This window comes from Bombyx mori, chromosome 5 (genome assembly GCF_030269925.1).
Source record: "Bombyx mori chromosome 5, ASM3026992v2".
Classification (NCBI taxonomy): domain Eukaryota; kingdom Metazoa; phylum Arthropoda; class Insecta; order Lepidoptera; family Bombycidae; genus Bombyx; species Bombyx mori.
Genome location: NC_085111.1, coordinates 5,017,968 through 5,041,324, shown reverse-complemented (window position 1 = coordinate 5,041,324; position 23,357 = coordinate 5,017,968). Strand labels below are relative to the sequence as shown.

General features: G+C 39.1%; 1 protein-coding gene across 2 annotated transcripts in view; it reads right to left on the bottom strand.

Annotated features, from left to right (window-relative positions):
* Positions 1–20,591, bottom strand: part of LOC101741833 (tyrosine-protein kinase Dnt) — a 53,102-nt gene extending 32,511 nt beyond the window's left edge. Inside the window, exon 1 of one of the 2 annotated variants that reach the window (XR_009973154.1) lies at positions 20,047–20,578. Coding sequence is in view for 1 of the 2 variants with exons in the window: in XM_062668573.1 (XP_062524557.1) it covers positions 20,047–20,137 (91 nt within the window). In the remaining variant the exon portion in view is untranslated. Of the gene's footprint in view, positions 1–20,046 lie in introns of both variants that reach the window. The other variant, XM_062668573.1, reaches the window with a different exon arrangement.
* Between the last annotated feature and the right edge of the window lie 2,766 nt (positions 20,592–23,357).

The following is a 23,357-nucleotide window of genomic DNA, read 5'->3' as shown; positions in this document are numbered from 1 at the left end:
GAGCCGTCAACTTTCCGTGTATATTTTGTTACTGTTACTAAGTCGAAAGATGGCGTGTTAGTAAATATAAATGTTCGCGAGAGAGGTACGCCCAGAGCAGCGTCCGTCCAGGGCTGCAAATAAAACATCAGAGAACTAAGAGCAAAGCAAACATTTCCATTCGATGTATTCTCGGAAAGATTTCAGAGATGGAATCGAATTTACATTTGCGAAAAATACGCGCGTGAACCACGCTGCGCCCACACCTCGTTTAGGCATATTTCGTTATCATTTACGAACGTGATTTCTAATTAATTTATTTTAAACTAGCTGACCCGGCAGATTTCGTAGTGCCTCAATTGATAAATAAAAGTCTTAAGCTTTTGTATAAAATGAACCTAAAACAAACAAAAGGAATCCGTCCGACGGGGGAAACATCAAAAGAAAAACAAAATTGTTATTTTTATTTAATTTCGAGCATTTTCATATTTATCTACCTTTTAAACCTTCTCTGGGCTTCCACAAATAATTCAAGACCAAAATTAGCCAAATTGGTCCAGCCGTTCTCAAATTTTAGCGAGACTAACGAGCAGCAATTCATTTTTATTTATTTTATTAAATTGGCTTGTTAAATCTAAGAAAAATAAAGTTTCCATCAAACATGTACGTGAACGAACCTTTAATGAGACAACACGAGCCACAACAGCACCAACAACTATTTCCAGTAATCACGTTTACCGGGTAACCGAGATGTAATCTAGTCGCACAGGTACGTTGTATTATAATTTAGAAGCGGCGTGCCAGATTTACCGATACCGACCACAGCCACACAATTAACTTTAGGACACGAGACTATTTTAATGCATTCCTTACATCAAGTTACTTGCGTACTCGAATTTCGAAGGTGAAAAGGTTTTTGTGTCACGTGATTTAATACTAAAATTCACATTTACCAGAATTTTTCGATAAAAATAAATTAGGCAATCAACTGTAAACTGAATAAGGATTCCTCAAATGTACCTAACCGTAAAACGAGTTACGAGCTAACGTTAGATAAACGAAGTCCCCCATTAATATATCCACGATTGGTTTCCCCAAACAGAACCAGAAATAAATAAAACCCGAACTAGGAAACGTAATACAAAAGGCGATAGATACAAATAAAGGAATTTGATACAGACAGATCGAAACGCTGATAAGTTCTATAGTCGATGTTGTTTTGTTAGAGGCGATGACCACCTTTAGTGCGTAATAACGACCACTGCGGTGTCCAAATATTAGTCGACGCACACCTACGAACGGATTCAACAAATATTTGAACTGTACGACTGCTTCCCAAAAGTGTATTTTCTTACTCAACATTTCTACCGTTCAACGCTGTCACGATGTTTGCTCGGTGCTAGACTACACAAAACGGTACGGTTTCTGAGAAAGCACAAAATCATTCAAGGCATTTACGATAATTTTCATCATCGTTTAATGCAACAAACAACAATTAAATCTAAATGTTGATGTTACAATTTTTAGTGCCCAAAACACGTCATTACGGATCCTCCCGATCCATTAACGGTACTTTTAGGTACCACAAGCACCGGTCACCGTCCTCGTCGAACCCGTCGCTTGCGACGAAGGGCTCGACGAGCGGATTAACCCACAGACACAGCCCATTGAGTGTCTCGCCGGATCTTCTCAGTGGGTCGCGTTTCCGATCCGGAGGTAGATTCTGCGAAGCACTGTTCTTGCTAGGGTCGCAGCACTCCGGTTTGAGCCTCATGAGCTCACCTACTAGTTAAGGTTACGCTGAAATAGCCACTCAAGGCTATCAGCTTAGGTAGAAAAAAAATTTCGAATTATGTAAACATATGGGGCGACTAACCACCAGCGAGAAGTCTAAGGAACTTTGAAAATATACCTTATTCTTTTGAATAAGCACGTTACAAAAACTAGTTTTAGGATTCAGAATGTAAATTTCGAGGTACACGGGTCCTCGCAGCGGGCCGAAGCTCAGCGGGAGCCACAGACCCATACATACATCACGACCCGACCCGTCTAATACGCCATGCTGCGAAACATACAAATTCACTCGGAAACATCTTAGCTTCGAAACCTTTATCAATCACGGACATCATACGTCTTCTACAAAAAAAACTGAATGTTGTTAAACAAACGCTGCAACCACACACGCTATAAAAATAAAGCTAACTAAATGTTCTCATACATATATTTTGTTAGCGAATGCCAAATTCCTGCTGAGTTTTACGACAACCACGGTGGTCCCGTCATTGATACGTAATTTGGAAGACATCAACTAATTCACGCAATAGACAATTTCACGAAAAGGTTGCAATGTTATTGTTTTCGTGAACAATTTCCGGATAACAGTTTTTAGAAAATACGACGTTATTCGTACCGCCACCACAGTCAGCTTTAAATCACGTTGCATTAGCAATAAACTTCATGGTACCACATAAATCCCGGGACAGTTCGGTTAGCCATCGATAATAAAACGTAAGTATGCATCAAGTCAATCGCACGACGTCGCGGCGACGGTGGCCTATAAAATGTTATTCTTTAGGAGCTCATAACAAATAAGATTTAAGGTTCATAAAACACTTCATCCCCACTACGCAGATATTAATTCTACAAAAAATATATCTATCTACATATGCTCCTATTTTGGGGACAATATTTTTTATATATATGGCATTAAACATTTTGATCCACAGGTAAAAAGAAGCAAAAACTATACGAAAATCTTTTCTGACGGAACCAAAAATATAGACCCGACCTTATGCCTCAGGGAATTATCTCATTGGTCTACAGTAGCGGACGAGCTTGAAGTGGAAACGGATCGGGAGTACGTTGACCAAGTCTTGATTTAAAGGCACATGATGGATATGTTCGAGTGGCAGCCATATCCGGTGCAAGCAAATTTAACTTCGAATAGGCTTGTTTATTCAGGGGTGCACTGAACCATTAAAACGCAGTCGTAACAACGTCGACCGCGTTAAATTCTTCAATAGTATCATAATGCTCAAGTTTAATTGCTTTCAAACGAACCCATAAAAATTGAAAGTGGCTGCTGCAGTTCAATATTTACAGCTCCGATTTCAATTTCATGCCCAACTAACATTAGAACAATTACGGGAACGCACAATTTACACACTGCACGGTATTAAGTTTCAGATTTTGACTTGAAAAGATCTTAATCTATTTATGACGTTATTTATAGATCAACTTTTAATTCACATTATACGCAATCTCATAGTTCATGTGGCAAAAACTGAAGTATTGTCATAGGCCTATTGATTAATTCGCTGCACCATTACAATTCTCTTCGCGGGCTCTAAAACGTCCCGGTGGAGAGCATCACAGTCGATTTTTAGGGTATTATTTATGATGCGTTATTCACTTGAAAAGACTATGATTTACTGCCAGTCGGCACAAAAGCGACTGCCTTATTATGACGTGCTGGCCCGTGCATTGTGTCAGGGTATTTATTTGTTCGATTGTGCCCGATGTTTGTTTATTTTCGGTCCTTCCCGTAAATATACAATTGTCACAAAGCTACGGTCTGATTGAAAAAAAAAAGCCATATTTCACGATACTCATTCTCGGGTAAATGTTTTGCCAACAAACGACAGCTTTTTTTTCTTCTTCTTATAAGCCACGGTTTGCCTCCTGCCAACGTTGCCTCTTGAACCACGAATTTTACGGAGAACTAGGTGGTCGTGATTGAATAACCAAACAGAATACGTGTGCTGATCCGTGAAAGTACCGAACGTTATCATGTTGTTGGAGAGAGAAAGAATGGGGTTACATAATGATAGTTACATCGTGGTTAGGACCGATTAGCATCGTGGAGAAGCTAAGCGAGTGTGTACACAACACACGAATTTCGGGAGGGCAGCCGAAGTCCGTTCCGACGCCACTCATGTTTACCTTTAGAGAACTATCCGGACACGTGTGTGGTCTTTACCTTATTTTTCTTTTAAATCTAACGAATAAACTAAAGTTTATGAAAACCTTTAACACTTCTTGAACGTTCCTTCATTTTCGCGATTAACTAATTGCGAGCATTAGTGTTGCGAACTGTCGAGCTGATATTCGTGCCTTAGCAAATGCACGTGTTAATTTATTTCATCGCCGTGCAAGTGGTTTAAGTGCTTTTCACAGTTAAGACAAATGCTTAAGTAAATCGAAAGCTTCGCACGCACCGAGAGCATTAGCGAGCTTTAGTGACACTGCGTCGCGTGGGCTAGAATAACGCCTTTGATTCGTTTTAACGGCGAGCGTCAAGCCGGAACAATGTAGTTTATTACACACATTCATTTAAACGATTCTCTTAGAACGCGACGAGGTCGCGTGCCGCGGTTCCCAGCCGCCTATTCAATTATGCCGCGGAATCGTCGCTGCATTATCCCCTAATGGGACATTTTTGAGCTTTGAATAAACATAGGGAATGGATATAAAAATAGTAGTCGTGTGCCATCACTACAGGCGTCCTAATAAATAGCATGGTATTGTGGATTCAGTATCATGCGGCGAAACGGTTCATAAGCTATTTTGACTGAATCTCTGATAATATTGCGCGCGGCGAACCACGCCAATAATTTGGGACGAAAACAAACACAACGATTTTAATAGCCGAACAAAGCCAATCGACTTGTAATGTCATTAGCGCTAAAACGTTAATGAGTGTCCATGTCGGGGCTGGCGCTATTTCGGTTTAAACGCATTCCCCGTTCACGCGTATCATCGATCATGGTCGAGAGCTGTCAGGTTTTAAACTGAGCTTGAACCGTGCACCGAACTCCTCAGTAGTGGCAGCTGACGGACACGCCGTAACCCGGGACTGATCAGAAGGCACGTTTTAAAACATTTAAGACTTGTAATTTTAGTGACCCTATTTACAATACCACGAAGTCCGAGCTTGATTCGGGGTCGGAATCAGTTTTAAAGTAATTAGTATTGGCCGGTCACCGTCCTCGTCGAACCCGTCGCTTGCGACGAAGGTCTCGACGAGCGAATTAACCCATACACACAGCCCACTGAGTTTCTCGCCGCACTGAGATCTTCTCAGCGGGTCGCGTTTCCGATCCGGTGGTAGATTCTGCGAAGCACTGCTCTTGCTAGGGTCAGTTAGCAACACTCCGGTTTGAGCCCCGTGAGCTCACCTACACACGTTAGGGCGAAGCTGGAATAGCCGTCAAAGCTATCAGCATAGGTAGAAAAAAAAAGGGATATGGTAAACAAAACATATAAAATCCTGAGGTACCGTTGCATAATAATATGGAACATATTTTAAAAGAGTACAGCTAATGGGTCGCAATCTAATTAATTCTATAGACTTCAAGGTTCAAACGAAGCCCATTAAAATTATACAGAACAAGGAAGCACGGCATCGTACCTAGTCTCTCGGGAGTTACACATTTTTTTCGAGAGACGTCCATGCTATTGTTTCCGAGCCCGTACTTCCCGAACCGTCCCGTGGGGGATACATGTAGCTATCCTACAAAACTGATTACATCTCTGACGCTACAGTTATTGGAAATGAGCATAGAATAAAATAATAATGGGTTTATTATAAAGGTTATACGTCGACTTTTTTTTTATTGCCCCTGTAGGCAGATGAGCATACGGCGCACCTGATGGTGAGTGGTTACCGTCGCCCATAGACTTCAGCAATGCCGGGGGCAGAGCCAAGCCGCTGCATACCGTTGAGCACTCTCCACAAGCCTCGTAAGAAGAAGGACAAGTCATAGCGCTCGGGAAACACCGTGGAGGGGAACTCGTTGCAAAGCCGGATGGTACGTGGCAAAACAGATCTCTGGAAACGCACTGAGAATGAACGCAGTGACTCCAGGTAGTATGGATGAACTCTACTCCGGTAGCGGACGGTGCGATAGTAAAAACGAGATGATGTGGAATCATTTCAAACAATTCCTCAGAGCACTGTACCAAAAAAAAACAATAAAATTCGACGTGTCGCGACATTACTAAGTTGCGCGCGCGCATAGCTACAGGGTTGATCGATCGCAGCTTTTTGTCGCGATGACGTCTCCATCCATTGCCGGGCAAATTGCCACAGAGCGAGAGCGTTAAAGTGAGAATAAAAACTATGATATAAGCTAAACGACAATGACACCTACGTGCATCCTTTGTTCGATATAAAAGAGCGCGGTAATAAATTAAGAGATTTAGAGATAAAGATTTTATGACGGGTATCGTTGTATTTGATTGTATTGTATGAAATCAACTTTATTCACTACCTACCTACCTACTTCACTATAGTAAGTATAACAATCCCTTTAAAGTGTTTATTATTGGAACGCTTATCACATATTTTTATTATATTCGCAGGATTTTTATTAAATACAATTAAATTAAAACTATAAATACGTTTGTCGTTATGAACTTGTTAATCTAAATAATATTATGTTTGATTCAATAATATTGTTAAGCATCATTGCCTCATTTATTCTTAATAACTTCTCTATATTTTAATTTCTATTTATTTGCATTTTAAGTTAGACAGAAAAATCTGGGTGGTAAAAATGTACACACTTTTGAATGTAGATGCCATTCCGAAATTTTTAAGCTCCGCATGATGATTCATTTATTTATAACGTCTCATTAAAACGATGACCATAAATACAACCGATCAAAGCAAACAAAATTAAAGATCAGCTCAGAAATAAGGAAGTTATGAGAGTTTTAATTTTATGCTACACAGAGAACACACTATTTTGAACGATGACGTAAATCTTCACATCAATTAAATATATAAAGAAAAACTCTCAATATGAGAAAGGGACTTTTGTTCCTTTTAGACAGTTTAAATATGCATAATTTTTTTTAAAGCTTTATCTATCTCCAAAAGTAGTATACGACCAAATTAAATTAATTCTTGAAGAGGCGTACATAAGGGTTTAAAAGAAAATTTCAATTTTTGATTGGTAATATTCACTATTATCTTTTGAATATCACAAATACGACATCGCAACTTGGACAGAGAAGCTGTAATATTCGTAGATACGATACTAGATAGGTCCTCCTCCCTCCGTGCGTCGTATTCCTTAGTTCTGAGGGTCGTGACCTTTACTGAACACTTTTGTTAGGATGTTTCTCCATTCACTTCTGTCCTCCGCGCAGTGGATAGCGACTCTGCCAAGAAGGACCCCTTTGTCATGGCGCCGCAATTCCAAGGAGTATCCCTGCAACCTTCCAAGAGTATCGGGATACTTGGGGTCGACATTTCGAGCGACGTCCAGTTTCGGAGTCATTTGGAAGGCAAAGCCAAGTTGGCGTCCAAAATGCTGGGAGTCCTCAACAGAGCGAAGCGGTACTTCACGCCTGGACAAAGGCTTTTGCTTTATAAAGCACAAGTCCGGCCTCGCGTGGAGTACTGCTCCCATCTCTGGGCCGGGGCTCCCAAATACCAGCTTCTTCCATTTGACTCCCTACAGAAGAGGGCCGTTTGGATTGTCGATAATCCCATTCTCTCGGATCGTTTGGAACCTCTGGGTCTGCGGAGGGACTTCGGTTCCCTCTATATTTTGTACCGTATGTTCCATGGGGAGTGCTCTGAGGAAGTATTCGAGATGATACCGGCATCTCGTTTTTACCACCGCACCACCCGCCACCGGAGTAGAGTTCATCCATAGTACCTGGAGCCACTGCGGTCATCCACAGTGCGCTTCCAGAGATCTTTTTTGCCACGCACCATCCGGCTATGGAATGAGCTCCCCTCCACGGTGTTTCCCGAGCGCTATGACATGTCCTTTTTCAAACGAGGCTTATGGAGAGTATTAAGCGGTAGGCAGCGGCTTGGCTCTGCCCCTGGCATTGCTGAAGTCCATGAGCGACGGTAACCACTCACCATCAGGTGGGCCGTATGCTCGTCTGCATACAAGGGCAAAAAAAAAAAAAAAAACATTGATGCTGGATTCCAAAGTAGTCTTAATCTGATCGGACCAGCGCATGGGACTACGCCCCCTAGGCCTCTTTCCTTCCACTTTGCCGGTGATGAGAAGTCTTTCGAGATTGTCACCCTTTTTCCTCGCAACTAGATAGGTAGGACTATAATATTTTATATTGATTTATTATAATATATTTGGAACTTCCAGTGTCAGTCTAATTACAACATTTGTTTATACTGCCAACCTTACTGTCATTTGTAATATTTTAAAGAATAAAATCTGCATAAAGTTAAACCTATTGCCATAAAGAAAAAAAAAAGAAAAAAATGTGCCTTCTACTTAATTATTTACACTTTTTTATGAGCAATATGGGATGTGTTAAGTGGTTACTTCAGCCCATAGACATCTACAACGTAAATGCGCCACCCACCTTTAGGTATAAGTTCTGAGGTCTCAGTATAGTTACAACGGCTGCCCCACCCTTCAAACCGAAACGCATTACTGCTTCACGGCAGAAATAGGCAGGGTGGTGGAACCTACCCGCGCGGACTCACAAGAAGTCCTACCACCATTAATTTTTGTTTTTCTGAGTATTTAACACATTCAATCAAATGCTCAGACTTAATTTTCTTTTCCCTGATATTATCACTTAATGATCGAGTGTTCCGTAATGAACAAGAAATCATTATTTTCAGTATGTTCGACAATCGATCACGCTTCGAAGCGTTCAATTTTAACGTGGTCGCGTTGTTAGCAGCGCGTGAACGATAATACAGTCACCTTCGTAATGATTTATAATTATTCAATGTCTATGGTAATTTACAATTGAAATTGAAATCTGATAAGTTCAGTTTTTCAATCAGTAAGTTTGGATACCTTAATGGATTTCGTATTATATCAGTGATCTTTAATCAGTTATTGTAAGTAATATGAAGATCAATGTAGGACATGATTAATCATGATAAGTCTAAGTCTAATAAGTGTATAGTTTGTCAACATGCTCTGGACAGTGGTGCCAACCGTTTTATAAGATTTGAAAAAATCGAAATACTCGCTAAAGAAAATAAATAAACTCCACGTATAGTGCGCCATGCTATTTAAATGTAAAACCGCCCTAAATGTAACAGAGAAGATTGCAGGCGCGTATCTACCACATGGGATCCTCATATCGTAGACAAAAACACATTTTTTTTTTTATTGCTTAGATGGATGGACGAGTTCACAGCGCACCTGGTATTAAGTGGTTACTGGAGCCCATAGACATCTACAACGTAAATGCGCCACCCACCTCGAGATATAAGTTCTAAGGTCTCAGTATAGTTACAACGGCTACCCCACCTTTCGTACCGAAACGCATTACTGCTTCACGGCGGAAATAGGCGGGGTGGTGGTACCTACCCAAGAGGTCCTACCACCAGTGACGCAAACACCTACCTATCTACCACCTACGCAAATTATAATTAATAAATTAATAACAATTCAAATAAACCTGCTAAATCTCAAGATACTATTACTTCGTTCAGTCGTGTCTGAAATGGAACATAAAAACTGAAATATTTGTTAGCACAATGATGAACAACAACTAAATCGTCCGTGACCACGAAAGCTGTCAAGTATGTATTCGAAACATCGCAAATGATGTGATGACAATGTGAAAGGCGTAATTATAGCGTAAATGTTTATGAATTTGTATGTTATGAGCATTCAGTTTATTCTATTATGTACGTGTGATTTGCTGTGATTTTACCACAGAATTACCCCCTCCACGGTGTTTTCCGAGCGCTATGACATGTCCTTCTTCAAACGAGGCTTGCGGAGAGTATTTTATGGTAGGCAGCGGCTTGGCTCTGCCCCTGGCATTGCTGACGTCCATGAGAGACGGTGACCACTTACCATCAGGTGGGCCGTATGCTCGTCTGCCTACAAAGGCAATAAAAAAAAAAAAAGAATTTACATTTTATTTCGACACATGCAAAGAATAACATTGTAAATCATGTTTAGCTAAAACTGAGTTACAATGTTATTCCTTGCGGCTGTCGATTTATCGTAGGGTTCAACTAATTTTGCATAAGTAAGCACGTCTCAGGAAATAACATAAAACATAAAAGGAGATATCCAAATCGACCGTTTATTATGTCAAATGTTAGTAATTTGGTTAAATGCCTGTTTTTGTCTGAAACAACCTAGCGTTCCATGCTGTTATATAACGGAGCGTGACATTTTTATCTAATGAAAATTAGTTGATTTTAAGAGATTAACAGTGAAATTTAAAATAACGTGTATAAAACGCTGTTTCCTGTCCCATCACTAATCACTACACGTGTGTGTACTTTCGTTTATATGTAAATATAAATAGATACGTCTGTATCTATTTATATTTACGCGAAATCTGCATTTTTAATCGGAATCAAGAAGAGGATCTCTTTTTGTTTGTATAGGTACATAATATGTATAAAGTATGTGTTTCTCTCTCTAATGCTAACTAACCTGATTCCGTTAATACTTGTTCTGATCAGCCGGATACGACTCCAGAAGCTCCTATTTCAATATGATTAAAATATCTATCGAGTAATTCTGACAGAATTTCCAAAATTATTATCGGAAACGAAACAGCGTCTCCAATGTAAAAAGAACTTTAGAATTAGGTCAATGTTTCTGGTATTGGTTTTGAATTTAGTAATGTTTTGAATGTTCTGTGTTATTTTCATGTAGGGATAAAGAATGTTCTAACCAACTGCCCAATGTCTAATCTAAAAAAAAATACAAGAAATATTAAGTATTTTTGGCAACGGCTTAATAATTTAAATAAATAAAAAAATACAAAAGTGGGTAGGAACGATCGACACAGAATATTAAATCTAAGACAAGTGAACGCTGCGCGCGCTTCCAGCAAAAGTGATCCGAGGTGGCGTGATGTCCCCGCTGGTCGGTCGGTTGCCCCTCCAGATGACGAGTTGCCCCTCCAGATGACGTCACGAGTCCACGTGAGTGCTCGTCGTCAATGGCTCCGCCCATCGACTTTGACTTAAGAGGGAGTCGCCTCTAATACGGCCTCTCCTGACTGGTGGACGTCCACGTTCACCTCGATGTCATGACCGTCTTCAATCTCTGACGATGCAGGACTCACTGTGTGCACAGCGTTGCTATCGGGGTGTTCTATGATATCGTCATAGAAATAGATTGTTTGCATTACAATCATGATTTTGGTACCATGAACCATTAGTAAAAGTTAGTAGTTTTTGTGAGCATTTTACATCACATTTCAGTGTGTTCATGTATAGTAGGCTCTTGTTGAGTTACGTTAGATGTACTGACGACACGGCACTGTTACCATATCGGGTGTATAATATACTGTGAGAGTAAAGTCTGGTTGACATGGCCAAGTTAATATGTCAAGCTAATACACTCGTAACGTGAACTGCGTTACCACGTCACACCTTTACGTGAACTTTGTTACCACGTCATAACATATACGTGAACTATGTTACCACGGTACAACATATACGTGAACTATGTTACCACGGTACAACATATACGTGAACTATGTTACCACGTAAATCTCTGCGTGAACTATGCTACCACGTAAATCTCTGCGTGAACTATGTTACCACGTTACAACATCTACGTGAACTATGTTACCACGTAAATCTCTGCGTGAACTATGTTACCACGTTACAACATCTACGTGAACTATGTTACCACGTAAATCTCTGCGTGAACTATGTTACCACGGTATAACATCTACGTGAACTATGTTACCACGTAAATCTCTGGAAGCATGCAGTCAACCCCAAGAATGTTTGACATTACGCGTCACTGGTGACTCAACTAGTGCCTGAACCCTACGAGGACTCGGCCTAACCTGACCTCCACCAAAAATTAAATCAACTCGTGAATCTGTAGACTAGCGTTCGCGAGTCAACCAGAGGGCCCATTATGCCCCGTATCATTATTAAAGTTCCGAGTTTGTCAGTCAGACCTCTGACCATCTTAAGACAGAGCAACGATCTCCTGGCGCACTCGACGTATGAGGCAAAGCAATCTGATGCTAATTGCATAGCATTATAAAGAATATTGGCATAATCTAACTTTCGCGGACACAACGGCTTAAAGTCTTTTACGAAGTTACCCCACGTCCGGTCACTAGACAATCACACGTGTAACCAAGTACGCTCATCACTCTTAAGACAGCCCAAAACTCGTGACAAATACTCAGTGCCTTCCCAGTTAAGGATCTAGTACATTCTACTTCCTTACACAATGCGTCTATGTATTGCACGGCAGGGTAAAACTTAGAAATAAAGTAACCATGAGCTCGATCTGAATTTACGAATCTAATGGATTCGGTTAACTTCCGTGCTGATGTGGTAGTTGCCTTTTTATTGTCACAACGCGTGGTGGAACTATTTTACATCTATTCTCAAACGCGGGTACAATCGACGGCGATGGAACAACACGGCGTCCCGTTTGCATGATCACCGACCTGGACAGTCGGACCGTTGTCTAATTGACGTATTGATGGAGTGTGCCGACTAGTAACATTTTGAACCCTTCGAATGTTATTTCCACCCATCGAAACTGAGCATTCAGTCTCGAGCATGTTCTATCGCGTCAATAAAAATAGACCGTAAGGTCGGTTGTGATAAAGTCGTTGAGCTAGTTACTTGGTGATTTATTACATTTCATAAGAGGGTATCCGACAAAAAAAATCTACTTCGCACCAAGAATCGATATCATTAACGCTGGGGTCAAAATTAGAAATATAAAAATGGTTCGACCTTACTTTGGACAGTGCACTTAATGCTCCGATGATCCTGTCTGTAGCGTCGTACGCGCGGGACTCTGACGGCGGCGGTGATGTGATTCCCAACGCCACCACGGGTCCGGCGCCACCACCGTCCGCGGTCGAGGGACGTGCGTCTTCTATCTGCGACCCTAGCGGGCTCGACTCACGCGCAACGTTCACATTTGAGTTTTAAGCAATTAAACGCGCCAATATTATTCTCCAATATTGGTCTCGAACATTTGGCGAATGCGAGCGTCCTCCTACCCTGCTTCCAGTTACACGTATATCGGTCATTACGTTGTTAATTTAATGCAAATTTTAAAAATAAACTGTACGCCAGGATAACCCAAAAGCGGATAGGGCACAAGCCCTATCCCACTTTTGATTTTGGCAACGGCTTAATAATTTAAATAAATAAAAAAATACAAAAGTGGGTAGGAACGATCGACACAGAATATTAAATCTAAGACAAGTGAACGCTGCGCGCGCTTCCAGCAAAAGTGATCCGAGGTGGCGTGATGTCCCCGCTGGTCGGTCGGTTGCCCCTCCAGATGACGAGTTGCCCCTCCAGATGACGTCACGAGTCCACGTGAGTGCTCGTCGTCAATGGCTCCGCCCATCGACTTTGACTTAAGAGGGAGTCGCCTCTAATAGTATATTTACCATTAATAGTTTCAATAGTTCAATGAACACAATTCAAATGATAAATAAACTGATCATAAACGATTCGAATAAACTTTAAATAGACTTCAACACAAATTAAAATCTCTATTACTGGTGATAGGACCTCTTGTGAGTCCGCACGGGTGGGTATCACCACCTTGTCTATTTCTACCGTGAAGCGTTTCGGTTTGAAGGGTGGGGCAGCCGTTGTAACTATACTTGATACCTTAGAACTTATATTTCAAGGTGGGTGGCGCATTTACGTTGTGAATGTCTATGGGTTCCAGTAACCATTTAACACCAGGTGGGCTATGAGATCGTCCACCCAACTAAGCAATAAAAAAAATTATAATACTGGGACCACCTAGTTATTTTACATTTTCAACTAAAAACAGTAACAGCTCAAGTGCAAATGCTTCGCGAATGATTCTCTCACCGGATCGGATTGCGACCAGTTGAGAAAATCCGGCAAGAAACTGTGCGGACTGTTGCTATGCTGATGCCAAGTTCTGCAAGCACCTTTGCTTTGGTTGCTTCTGGCTATAGAACTATTTTTTTTAAATCCTACCTAAGCTGATAGCCTTGAGAGGCTATATCAGCGTCGCCTTAACTAGTAGGTGAGCTCACGGGGCTCAAACCTGATGACGAACCCTAGCAAGAGCCGTGCTTCGCAGAATCTACCACCGGATCGGAATCGCGACCCACTGAGAAGATCCGGCGAGAAACTCAGTGGGCTGTGTCTGAGGTTAACTATAGAACTAGTAATGTCCAACAGCGTTGAAATTGGACCGGGTGAGACCGGGTGGCTGCAGCATAAATCGGGTCTGGACTGTAGTTAGCGCGGCTAATATTGTAACGGAATTTTTGTGTCGCTTGGCTGACATCATCAAGAAGTGTTCGAACTTTTTTTTTAAAAGAAAGAATCAAAATTAGATTAGTTTTTAATTTAAAAGTATAGAGAGAAATCATTTATATTAATATACATTTATATTACATAGTATTTATAATTTAAATAGCCAAAAATTCCGAGTCAAGATTATCCGAGGCGCTCGCGTACATTTCGCGTTATTTATAAGATCTATTTATTCGAGCCGCCCACTGACCTGGATGCTGTGTTGTCACTGAACGAAGACTCTAACATCAGTAGTTTTTGATCCCGTGTTATTTAGTGGGCATTGTTTGTTCGTTATCAAATATCGAAATACTTTTTTCATGTTCTATTTTTAAATTGGGATATGTCACTAAAATTGAAGAAAAAAAGAAGCGCCTGCAGTTTTATCAAAAATTTAATAAGGAATTGTTCATTGTGCGAATGTTTTCCTAAACTTAGCCGCAATATGCTTTTCTAACTTTTTTTAATGCTTAGATAGATAGATGAGCTCACGGCCCTAGTGTTAAGGGTTACAAGAGACCATTGATATAAACAACGTATATGCCAGCACCCACCTTGAGACACGAGTTCCTAGTTTTAGTTTTATAGTACAAGAGTTACAGCTAGTAGAATATATTTGCTAGATTTAGGTACAGCTAGTAGTATATATTTGCTAGATTACCTATGGCTGACATTTCACTAACTTCTTAATTAAATAGATCTTTACAATTTAATATTAAATTACTTTATGTTGTATTAAGAAACTTCTAAAAATCTATCTAAAAATAAATAAAAAACTAAAAACGGTGCACGTGTAACTTGGTGCACTTGAAAGAAGTGAAACTTCTTTTGCAGTGTGTAGTATTGTGGTTTTCTTTATTTTTCATCCTTAAATCAAATGTCTCTTTTAATAGTGAATGATGTGTATATGAGAAACGACCTAGCTCGCTGTGTCCTTTCCCTCTCTCCACGGTCGAGTGGTTCGCGAGACGCTCTGTCTATTTTCTCACTCTCGCTCTTCCTAAATTGTATCTTTCCTCTCTAGCCGTAACGAATCTGTCGCAAGTTAAATTTTACTCTCAACGCGCCTAAAGAAGTTTCACTTCAAAAATACGCACACTACATATTTTTGTAATTGGTATTAGTCACAGCAGCAATCTATTTTTAAGTTTGAATTAAGTTTAGAGTAAGTTTAAGTTAATTAACACTAGTACAATACGCAGACAATGACACAATCGTTAAAAATGCATTAGCACGTTACCACAATAAAGTGGAAAGTTAGAAGCTCAAAGCTGAGCTGGCCCTGAGCGTAATTGAATATAACGAGTTGCATATTCATGTCGAGAGCAAGCCCGCGTCTCCGTTGTCTAGGGCCCGGTACACACGAGTCTGACTCGCGATTACATCGAAGCACGTGTAACTTCAATCATAAATTAAAACTGAGCTCCGTGGAATATAAAATTCAATTTAAACGAAGCAAACCTGCCTACTAAGTTCAGTTCGAAATTTTTAATCGAAAAACCGTTCGACTAAACGATTTTTTAATGAAGCCACTCTCATTCCCGTCACGAATAAGGATTGTGTTTATTCCCGAGCCCCCACCTGTGCTTGAGTGACGTATCACACCCTCTCGGATTAAAAACTGTGCTGGCATCAGACCGTCCGTGAAATTAAATTTATTTAGGTCCCACTCCACATCACGCAGCGTGTCAACGATATTTACATAAAGAATAGTTCGGAGCAGGACGCGAGCCCGTGTTTATATTGCGCCGTCGCTGACTGCTTATTGAAATATTTCATTGTTAATTCTTGAAACGACGTCTTCGTTTAGAGGGGACGAGCTACGAATGGCGCCCGCTGAATGCAGGATTAATACTATTTATTAAAATAACAATAACTTCGATGGTTCGTATTTTTCTATTTCGGTACCTGAAGAAAGTAAATAATGATGTGGAGAACTGAGGGGTCCGGATGTGAAGGATAAGCCACGGGTTGAGGCTATTTACACGTAGAACTGTGGCGTACACGTAGCTGATAATGTTGGCATAGGTCGGACAAAAAACATGGCCGTTCCTTAGATAAAGTCCGGAGATAACGTCAAGGGAACGTGATGATAAATCGTCCTTGCATTTACTGCTCCGCAAATAAATCTTTTCCGTACTATTATGTATACTTTTATAATAACTGATATTTATTTAAAACATAGTATTTTCTTCGGTTTATGCGAGTCGTAGAAACGACTTAATATCTCGCGTTTTTTTAATGTCTAAATATATGGGCAGCGGCTTGGCTCTGCCCCTGGCATTGCTGAAGTCCATGGGCGACGGTAACCATTCACCATCAGGTGGGCCGTGTGCTCGTCTGCCTACAAGGGCAATAAAAAATAAAAAAAATAAAAAAATAAAATCCGATGTTTCGAATATTTTACATAGCTAGCTATCGTTGCTAATTTAGATAGTAATGTAGACACGATAGTAAATGGACCTTCATATGTTCATAAATGAAACGTTCGCTTCAACGAGGAGCGCTAGTTATTTTTCAAAATTCGTTTTACAAAAATGAAATCTTTATTCCGTATCACGTAAATTGAGGTTAAAATAAACGGGCCAAGTATAAACCATCCACAACGATTAATTATCGATGCCTGCTTGTGAATGTGTTAAAATGGAATAGTGATTTCCTTTAATTTTCTTTACCGGTACTTGTGTTTGCTAAATGACACAAATAGACAGGATAGAAGTAACCATCTTGGTAGGCTTATAACAAAAACATACATTCACTTCAACGATAGAGTTTATCGAGGAATTGATGATAGTTAACCACAGTAGGATGACGAGCTTGCACAACCGAGTCTTAAGGTTAACCGGACTGACTAATAAAATTCTCTTACTTATTGGGCCTAAACGGTATGAGAATTTTATTAGTCTATCAAATTCTCTCACCACCATTTTATTTCAATTTTTATCAACATCTAAGATGCTGAATCGTGTTACGCGGTATTCGTGTGAAGAGGTTACCTCGTCTAGACGAAACCCCACACTTCGTTCGAGTATCGGGTTACTTCAAGTTTTTTTTTACTTACGTGTTAACCCACCGCAAGGCTAGTGAAACTTAAGATACAAATAATAAGAAATTTAAGGACGGAGCATACTCTAAAAGATTTATTTCGGTGGTTAGTCAGCGGTCGCTGCTAAGATTATGATTATTCTCGAAGAACATAAATAAAGGCCTAACTTTTACATTAATAAAGTATCATATCGATTTTCTTGGATATAATTAAAACAACTTTACTGGTAGTAGGACCTCTTGTGAGTCCGCGCGGGTAGGTACCACCACCCTGCCTATTTCTGCCGTGAAGCAGTAGTGCGGTTCGGTTTGAAGGGTGGGGCAGCCGTTGTAACTATACTTGAGACCTTAGAACTTATATCTCAAGGTGTGTGGCGCATTTACGTTGTAGATGTCTATGGGGTCCAGTAACCACTTAGCACCAGATGGGCTGTGAGCTCGTCCACATATCTAAACAGTAAAAAAAAGAAAACTTTAATTCAAATACTCATTGACGCAAAGCGTGGTCTAACATCAGTGCTCCAGATAATTATGAATTATAGTAGTAGGACAACTTATCACTGAATAAAATCTTCTGGCCTAATATGAATATAATTAGGTTAATTATAATTTAGCTCACATATTAATTCATTAAAATGCGTATGATGTAATTAAATAAGTTCATTGTACGTAAAATTACGAAGGAAGTGTCCGTTGACTGAACATAATATTACAAAATTTTGCAAGCAAAGACTTTTGCGTTTTAATCAGAATACATGATCTAAATTAATGCACGCGAACAAAGATTACGTGTATTGAACGTTGTTGAATTTTGTTAATGACTAAATTGAAGTGGTCATTGTTAGAAATCAGAAATTAAATGACCCATTGAAATTTGTATAGCATTTTTAATGGTTTCTGGACTTATATTGTATGGTTATGTTAACTTAAAATTATCATTAAACGTATGTATGTGACATTCTTATGTGTATATTTTTATTACTGGACACTTTAAAAACAGATGTTCACATGAAGGAGTGTGAACGAATTAACTCTAACCCATTTGGAGGATGTTCGAATGAATTGAAACAAAATTATTATATCAGATCCGGATTTTTGTATCGTCACAACTTGGCTCGATATTTTGCAGCGTCGAGCTATTTGTAAAAAAAAAACATTTTTAGAAATACTCCGAAGTATTCGTTTAGGCGTCGTGTTTATTGGCTTTGCTCCATAGAATCTCCATAAATGTCATCTTAAATAAATTACACATACCCGCTGCGCCGATCGATCCGACAGATACCCATTCCGGGTCGTCCTCAGCACGAAGCTTTACCAGATAACACATAAAGATACCAGATATGTTAATTTTTATGTTGGGCATTTTCTTTGTCAATATTTTTTTGTAATGTATATACGGATGAACCGACTCACGGCCCGTATTGAGTTAAGCGGTGGCCGAAGCCCAAAGATACATCTCGGCATCCATCTCGAGCCAAATCGAAGTTTTCATTGCATTTAAAAAAAACAGTGTGCTTAGTGCGAGTCTTTTAATAATTTGTATGGAGTTGGAACAGTGCCCCTACACGTTTGCCGCTAGGATTATGAAGCTGCCCCAGCTCCATACAAATTTGAGTTAACTTTTACGCGATCGTAAAGTTAAAAAACTCGCAATAAGCACACTTTAGCTCTTTTCCTACCGGAACGCAGGAGATATGCAGAAATAAGTAGGATGGCAAAAATACCCGTTCAGAATACGTCCTACAATCTTGACATATTTGTGGCGGGGTGTTAGCGATATTTCACTAGATACTTAAAACTAATAGAATTAATAAATTCATAGAAATTACAATTCGGTGAATGGCTCGGTATGAAGCGGGTATTATGATTTTAATTTTTAAGCAAGAACAAAAGGCAGAAGATTCTTACGTTGACAAAGACAGATTGGGCTCTATGGCTGCAGGTTGAGTTGACAAAAGACTGATGTCAACAAAAAATCTACTTATTGTGCGCATTTGCTTTAAGCTCGTTACCTGAATGTACTCGGTCTCTTTCAAATCTGTCACTTCGACTTATTCTTAGAACTACGATTAATGGATAGAGGTAGGTAAGTTGGTAGGTGTAAATGTAGGTACATTTCTTTAAACGTATTGAATTAAAGATTCACATTTAATATCATACGGGTGTGTCAGGCTCGAAAATAGTTGTGAATATAATAAATAAATATAATTATTATTTCAACTCTTATTTCTTTTTCTTTTTTGTGTATTTGTATGTTTAGTTTATTACTGTATGGTAGTTTTGAGGTATCTGATATTCGATTAATATTAGCATGAATTCGAGCATTTTCATCAGACTTCAAATTAAATACGTAGTTTTCAATTACGGCGATTCTTCTTTGGTACTTTTTGGATTTCTATCTTTTTTATTTGTACAACTACTTTAGGTTATGTATTTCATCGACACATTTATTTTTAATATTGCTAACCACTGTACTGCTCAGACCTTAGAGTTGTCATTTGCGAACTAATTGATTTTTAAATTTAGAATAAAATAGATCTTTTTTTCGTCAGATAACTATCATAAATAAATAATGTCTATTTTTAAAGTACAATTAGGTGTAGAAATATTACAATATAGAAATTTAACATAACAGCGCCCGCGTCAGTCATTTCTTTTATCTTGTGATATTGGGCGATATCTGCATGATAACGAAACGCATCATGGGATAGCCAAAATTTGATCTATATAATTTTAGATGGAGTAAATCCTGTACTCACCCAACAATCGCATCACTTCAGCAACACTGAGGTAAACATTCAAATGCGCCAGGCACGATGGCACCAACAATAACAAAATTAGCCACTTCATGGTTCCAGCCAGTTCCTGATTCAATCTGAGTTATCTACCTTCAACCACATCAGCACGTAGTATTCACAACAAATACACATTAGTTTCACATTTTTATCCACCGTCCTAAAAGAATCGACGATGCCCAGTTCTCGCTACAACTTACAAGATTACTCACTTAAATAAAATGTACGAATCCACAAGAAAATGTCGTATTTATTAATACTATGTGTAATGATTACAGGTATTTAGCAAAGTTAGACTTTAAAATTGCTGATACGTGAAATTTACGATCCAATTTTGTTTATAAACATTATGAATCTCAATAGCGGGATGTAGTTACGAGCGACACAGCATTCGCTGAACACGATGTCTGTCAAACTGGTTTTGTTTATGTTCGTTCGTTCGTTTCGTTCGTTTGCTTCTGCACTTCGCAGTTGCGTTCCCCGTTCACTATTCAAACTGGACGTAATTTCTGAGAAAGCAAAAGAATGTGTGGCATACGAGTTTAACGAGATGGCGCTTTACACAGCATTTTATTCTCTTTGTCAACAATAGATGGCGCTAAATGCTGAAAACATTACAACTTGGGAAATTAAATACATTTTTTTCGATGATTACACTACCACACTTCGATCAAAAGCAAGATGAGATAGGGACAAAAATAGGACAAGAGATCCTCAAGTGTAAGCGTCGTTGTCGTCTTCGGTTAAGGCTTTGGCGCATTGTCTCGTACTCTCGGATAGTCTTGATTATTTTCATCGCTATTGGAGCGAAAAATTCTTTATTGTCAAAATACCTACTCAGAAATTTTGTGCATGAGAATTCCCATTCCAAGTCATAGAAAATTTATAGTTTATTTGACCGGACCTATAGAGAACTTGGAAATCTGTGCAATAGAAAATGCTACATTGATATGCATTTGTATATACCTAACAGTCCTAACACAATCATGGGGTCATCTGGCCTATGTCAACAGCGAAGCAGTCGTGCGTTTATATTTGAAGAGCGAGACAACTGCTGAACAATATAATTGAGACTTTTGTCTCAAAATGGATGGCGACATTCAAATTGTCCATACTAGCTTGGGCCCATTAAATGTTTATTGCATTTAGCTTGTGTGCATAGTCTTCAATAATTAAAACGTGTTGTAATTGTGATGCAATTTCTTTTTTCCTCCAAACGCATTTTTTGCTTTTCAGGGAGGTTTTCATAAATTTTTAGCGGAGAGTGACACCTATTGGCAAGCGTTTTCTGTTTCATTAATGGTTTTACGTGTATTTTTAAAATACAGTTGTCTTAGTCATGAAGATGGCATTATTATAATTATTATAGAAATCCTTTAAAAATGTCTACAATTTGTTATTTACAAGGATCTTTTGAAATTGAAGCTAATCTTAGTGACATTCACAAAGTTGTGAAAGGGCGTTATTACAAATAAATGTATTATGTATAATTAACTAATCACACATGCTATAAGTGAACGATTCCTATATCATAAACGGTAAGAAGTTGGAAATAATTATGGATTTTTTTAATTGCGTAGGAGAGTGAACGATCTCAATGCCCACCTGCTCTTAAATGCTCACTGAAGCCCGTAGATATTACGGCGTATTCACTAACCAGCTTGAGACATGTGTTCCAAGTGTAATGAGTATTCTACTCTAGTTTGAATCAGTGCTCTGAAAAAGTGACCATAATTTTTTAAGGGGTATTAGTTTCGAACACGACGTCAGTTTCGAAGACAGCTGAATCAGGATCCAAGCAACCTGACCGCTTACAATTATCAAAAATATACCAAAATTTTCATGACAAGTAACAAATGACAATGCGGTTCACAAAGCACGCCACAACTGTCAGACACGCAACAGCCACTCGACACACAACATTCATCAAATCCACCAAATCCAACAGACACCACTCACACACGGTAACACACGCTGGGGTACTCGCTTTACTGGTGGTAGGACGTATTGTGAGTTCGCACGGGTAGGTACCACCACTCCACCTATTTCTGCCGTGAAGCAGTAATGCGTTTCGGTTTCAAGGGCGGGGCAGCCATTGTACTGTTAAAAGTGAGATCTTACAATTTTATGTCTCAAGGTGGATGGCAGCATTTACATTGTAGATGTCTATGGGCTCCGGTAACCATTTAAAATCAGGTGGGCCGTGAGCTCATTCACCCATCTAAACAATAAAAATATATTATTTTTTTTACTTAAAATCTCAATAAAATTTTGGAGTATAGATATTTTCTTTCCTGTGGGAAACGGGACGGGATATTTATCAAAGCCGACACAAGTCGAGGAAGGAAACAGTAATATAATATATATTCGTAGCTATCGTTCTGTTTGTGGTGAACCTACGTATCAAGGTTTTTACCTTGCCAACTTTACGCAAATGAACCAATATTCTCCTGATGCTAAAAGCTACTGCTAACTCAGCCGTAGATTGAGTATTGTCAACTTTCGCCTTTAATTCGTCGTTGACTTTAGTCTTCGGGCGACTACAGGGTTCATTTTTAAACTAAAATTTCCATGTTGGACGCGTTCTGCGTTTGTTAATAGTGTTCTCTCCATACTCGACATTTATATTAGGAAGTGTTTGTGCGGCATTGCTACTACAATAGAACTCGACTTCCATACTTACTCGTATTTTTATTGTGTCCAAGATTATAAAAAAAAAACAAATGTAGTTTGGGGAAACAAAGACTATTCAACAAACAGTAGACTGAATTTGAAAGAGGTGGTTTTTAAATTAAAATTCATTTGAATTCATCATCAACAGCCCACAGTTGTCCACTGCTGGACATAGGCCTCTCCCCTTATTATTACTCTAAGTCTATTTTGATGATTATTGATTTTATTACCCTAAGCCAATTTTTGATATTTTTTTCAGCTCAACAGTCATTTAGATTAGAAATGATAAACGATGTACGCGTGTTTAGAGATAATGGAATTTGAAAGCAATCAATTTAATCAAAGCAATCATACTTTCAAACTACTAATTAGTCGACCTGGTCGAGATAAAAATTTTATTGTATAACGGTTGTCTCACTCTACAAACTAGAATACGAAAATACCCGATCTTGGGAATGACAATTAACTTTATAATTGCCCATTTCTTTGGCACGTTCATGCACGCGGTCTGAGTGAATTCTTAGGATTTTTTTATTAATTTTTTTGTATTACCCTTGTACGCATGCGAGCATACGTATATATACGTGTATATATATACAACA